This window comes from Nicotiana tabacum, chromosome 10 (genome assembly GCF_000715075.1).
Source record: "Nicotiana tabacum cultivar K326 chromosome 10, ASM71507v2, whole genome shotgun sequence".
NCBI lineage: Eukaryota > Viridiplantae > Streptophyta > Magnoliopsida > Solanales > Solanaceae > Nicotiana > Nicotiana tabacum.
Window position 1 is genome coordinate 147,722,746 of NC_134089.1, and position 5,205 is coordinate 147,727,950.

Consider the following 5,205-nt stretch of genomic DNA (forward strand, 5'->3'; position numbering starts at 1 on the left):
GATGGCGAATCTGGGGTTAACATCTGCCTCTCCCAACTTTGCAAAGAATGGAAATTGGGACTGAGAGAATCAGGCCTAACAATGTTTGTGTATGTGCTTTTGATGGCGTCAAGAGAGATACAATAGGGGAGATTGATTTGATCTTGACTATCGGTCCTGCAGATTTCGAAGTGACATTTCAGGTCTTGGACATGGATACCTCATACAATTTTCTCCTAGTAAGGCCTTGGATCCATGCTGCAGGGGTCGTGCCTTCTACTTTCCACCAAATGGTGAAGTTTGAACATGAAAATCAGGAAATTGTGGTTCATGGAGAAGACGAGCAATCAATTTACCAGGATCCGTCAGTCCCATGTCTCGAGGCTATGGAATGTAGCGAGCACATAGTCTACCAAGATTTTGAGATTGTGGTCTGATCACGGCCTACTCTGCACTACTACTTATGTAGCGAGAGAGGGTCAAAGCAGCTTTTACCCAATTTTGGGTCGAGATCGATATCCACAGAGAGCTAGAATTTGAGTCGAGTATCTATCTAGCTTAGGATTGCGTGTATGTTCCAAATTACACTTCTCATCATTTTTGGGGTTTTCTTTATAATTCTATTTTTAACAAACTACAAATTGTAAATTAAGCTAAGAGTTAAATACTACGGTTTGTTCAAATAGTTTAAAGGGCACTAGGGTAGTTGACATCCGCCTAGGTGGTCAATTGGCGGGTACTTGAGTCTATGGCACAATTGACATGATTGGGGAGTATGATATAACCGTTGTACTACTTTGCCCACTCTACACCTCTCGGTGGTTTAAGTTATTTTGCCCAATTAACTTTCTCAAGACCAACTAGGTATGCAAATTTGCATAAGCAACTTAGGGTTCAAGTCGGGTATTACTCTCTCGAGGTTTAACCCTTTAATTTGGGGCTATCAATCTCTTGAGTACGCTCTAATTCCTTGTTGGATCAATTTCGGAGACTTAGGTTCTCTTTCTCAAGAAGAGCCCTAGTCAACTAAACAAAAACTAGTGTTTGCAACCACTAATTTAGTAATTAACCATAAAATTGACCCAAATATCAAACATCCATAATCAATTTAGCCCTAAAATACAAGACCCATCAATTATCCACACTAGGGTTGAGCCACAACCCTAGCTATGGGGTCTAGCTACTCATATTCAAAGAAGAAAAACAAGAAATAGATGAAGATAAACACATATTAAATTAATTGCTAAGCTAAATAAAAAGATTCAATATTGAAATGTAGTTAAAGTCGCCCAAAATGACTAAGAAAAGTCGACCCACGAGCGCAGATCTACTATTACAATATCTGATGACCTAAAAATGGAAAAAGGATCTATTTATACTAAACTGAAAAATCTGGACAAAAATGCTCCTGCAGGGTTAGTGCGGACCGCACAGAATGGACTGCGGCCGCACTAGGACTCTTGGCTCCAAACTTCAGCTCTCTGAACTCAGGCTCCATGGACCGCACAGAATGGACTGCGGTCGCGGTGACTTCTAGTGCGGTCCGTACAAAATGCACTACGAACTGCATTGGCTTGAAAGCTCCAAACCGCAACTTCTCTGAATCTTGGATCTGCGGACCGCACATAATGGTAGTGCGGCCGCATGGACTCCAATGCGGACCGCACTAAATCTAGTGCGGACACATTTCCTTTTAGCCTGAATACTTTCTCTCTAAACCTCCTAGTACGGACCGCACAAAGTGGTGTGCGGCCGCACTGGACCTATTTTGCATGAGCTTGTCTTGTCTTTGATACTTGTGCAAGTTTCACTCCTTTTGAGATGATCTTTGACATTTTATCTCTTTGTTGATCAAACCTGCAATCAAGCACAACTTATGAGCCTTTTGGGACTATATTGTATGAGTTTCTAATCAAAGCATGAGCAAAAAGGAGTATAAAATGCGTCAAAATCCCTAGTTATCATGGTCGCAGACCAATGTGAGGAAGGAACCCTGTGTCCTCAACCCTTCTTGTCCAACGCATCAATCATGGTTGCCAGTGAGATGATCAGGCATGGCTACAAGCCCGGGAAAGGGATCGGGGCATCTTTGCAAAGCATTACAGAGCCCATCACCTTGACTGCCAGTAAGAGCTTCTTTGGTGTCGGTTTTCAAGCTATAGAAGCTGATGTGAAATGGGCTAAAGAACGTAAGAACGATGGGTGGGTTCTACCTCATTCGGTTTCGCATCTCGCCAGAACTTTTGTTAAACCAAGGTATATAGAGGAAGAAGATGAGGCCTTCACGGCCAAAGAAATTGAAGACATATGTGAAGCCATGAGGCAAATGTTGTATGAGACTCACATGGTCCAGCCAGGAGAAGGCTCGAGCACTGCTAAGGTGCAATATATGGGGCCCGATGCCAAGCTACAAAAGTGGAAGGCTACTCCATTCCCAGTCAAGCGGGAATCCTGGTAGTCCGCTCTTGCCACTTTTTCTGCATTCCGAGTTATTCCAAGGTGTAACTCGAATGTTTCTTTTAGTTTATTGTCTTTAAAATTCCAATGTAAACCCTTCTATCTTCAAATTCAATGAAATGAAATCAATATTTCATCGTCTATGAATCTCTTTCTTTACTCTTTCTGATTTTTGTTACTTTTTTTATTTTTTCTTTCAGTTCTAACAATGCGGACTTAAATAACATGACATGCTTATGGACTTCATGCCCAGATCCTAACATGTTGTCTAATTTTGAAATAATGAATCACGAACCAGAATACAATGAAGATGAGGCTTTTAGGGAAATAAACCGAGAATTGGAACAATTTGAGAATAAGCCTAAGCCAAACTTTAATCAAACTGAGCCACTTAATTTGGGTAGTTTAGAATAGGTCCAGGAAACCATGATAAGCATTCACACTGATGAAAGAACTAGGGATGCACTGATCCAACTTTTGTTCGAGTTCAAAGACGTGTTTGCCTGGTCCTATGATGATATGCTAAAATTGAGTGTTGATTTAGTAGTACACAAATTGCCAACTTACCTCAATTATCCTCCGGTCCAACAAAAGCAGAGAAATTTCAAAACTGACATCAGTGACAAGATCAAAGAAGAGGTCACCAAGCAGTAAAGCGGGTGTGATCTGAGTAGTCCGATTCACCACATGGTTGGCTAATATGGTCCCAGTTCCAAAGAAATATGGGAAAACCCGAGTGTGTGTTGACTATCGGGATCTGAACAAAGCAAGCCCTAAGGAAAACTTCCCATTACCAAACATCCACACCCTTGTTGACAACTGTGCCAAACATGAGATACAGTCTTTTGTGGATTGTTATGCTGGGTATCATTAAGTCTTGATGGATGAAGAAGATGCAGAAAAAACAGCCTTCACCACCCCTTGGGGTACTTACTATTATAGGGTCATGCCTTTTGGTTTGAAGAACGCCGGGGAAACTTACATTAGAGCTATGACTGCCATCTTTCATGATATGATGCACCAAGAAATCAAGGTGTATGTGGACGATGTGATCATTAAATCAAGAACGCAGGATGACCATGTTCGGGATCTGAGGAAGTTCTTTGAGTGTCTGCGTAAGTATAACTTAAAGTTAAATCCAGCTAAGTGTGCATTTAGAGTACCATCCGGGAAACTTTTGGGGTTTGTAGTTAGTCGGAGGGCATCGAGTTAGATCCAACAAAGATAAAGTCTATTCGGGATTTGCCTCCTCCGAGAACCAAGAAAGAGGTTATGAGTCTATTGAGAAGGTTGAACTACATCAGCAGATTCATTGCTCAGTTGACTTTCACATGTGAACCCATATTTAAGCTGTTGAAGAAAGATGCGGCGATTAGATGGACAGATGAGTGCCAAGATGCTTTCGACAAAATCAAAGAATATCTGTCGAATCTGCCAGTCGTGGTCCCACCCAAACCTAGAAGGCTTTTGTTTTTATATTTGACAGTCTTAGAAAATTCCTTTGGATGTGTTCTCGGGCAACACGATGTGACCGGGAAGAAAGAACAATCCATATATTATTTAAGCAAGAAGTTCACTAGTTATGAGGCCAAATACACTTTGTTGGAAAGAACTTGTTGCGCCCTAACTTGGGTCGATCAGAAGCTTAGGCATTACTTGTTGGCTTATACCACCTACCTCATAACCAGGTTGGACCCATTGAAGTACATATTCCAAAAGTCGATGCGCACAGGGAGGTTAGCGAAATGGCAAAATCCTGCTCACTGAGTTTGACATAGTTTATGTCACCCGCACGGCAATGAAAGCTCAAGCTTTAGCAGATCACCTACCTGAAAAACCTGTTGATGATGAATATCAGCCTCTAAGTACTTACTTTTCGGTTGAGGAAGTAAATTCAGTTGAGGTAATTCCAGAGGACACTAATTCTTGGAAGATGTTCTTCGATGGAGCTGTGAATGCAAAAGGTGTCAGGATTGGTGCAATTTTGATTTTGCCCACTGGTCAGCATTATCTGACCACAACCTGATTTCAGTTTTTCTGCACGAACAACACTACCGAGTATGAAGCCTGCATTATGGGCATGAACATGGCAATCGATCAAGATGTGGAAGAATTGTTTATCATGGGAGAATCTAACTTGATTATCCGACAAGCTCAAGGTGAATGGGAAACTCGAGATGTCAAACTTCTTCCATACAGGAAACATGTGGAAGATCTTAGAAAATGGTTCAAATCCGTCGAATTCAGGTACATTCCTCGGTTTCACAATGAGTTAGCCGATGCACTAGCTACTTTGGACTCGATGTTGCCATATCCAGGAAATGTCCACATTGACCAACTGGAAATCCAAATTCGAGAAAGACATGGCTATTGCAGTGCAATTGAAATAGAGCCTGATGTTCAGCCATGGTATCCTAATATCAAAAGATTCTTGGAAGAAAAAGAATATCCCGAGCAAGCTAGCGGAGACCAAAAGAGAACTATTAGAAGGCTTTCCAGTGGTTTCTTCTTGAGCGGAGAGGTCTTGTACAAACTCCAGATCTCAACCTTTTAAGATGTGTGGATGCCTAAGAGGCCGAAAGAATCATGAATGAAGTACACGTAGGAGTGTGTGGACCCCATATGAATGGATACGTCCTTGCAAAGAAAATCCTTCAAACAGGTTATTACTGGATGACTATGGAATAAGATTGCTTTAGTTTTGTTTGAAAGTGTCATCAGTGTCAGGTGCACGGTGACCTGATTCATGCAACACCTTCAGAATTACAT

At 41.5% G+C, this 5,205-nt stretch overlaps 1 protein-coding gene across 1 annotated transcript; it reads left to right on the top strand.

The window, feature by feature from the left end:
• Positions 1-4,522: 4,522 nt before the first annotated feature.
• LOC107808797 (uncharacterized) lies at positions 4,523-4,990 on the top strand. The gene has a single exon (XM_016633365.2). It carries the CDS (start codon positions 4,523-4,525, stop codon positions 4,988-4,990), a length of 468 nt encoding a protein of 155 aa, XP_016488851.2.
• The last annotated feature ends 215 nt before the right edge of the window (positions 4,991-5,205 follow it).

What these genes read in the sequence shown, in the direction of transcription:
- LOC107808797 (XM_016633365.2), top strand. Translation starts at nt 4,523, where the DNA reads ATGGCAATCGATCAAGATGTGGAAGAATTGTTTATCATGGGAGAATCT.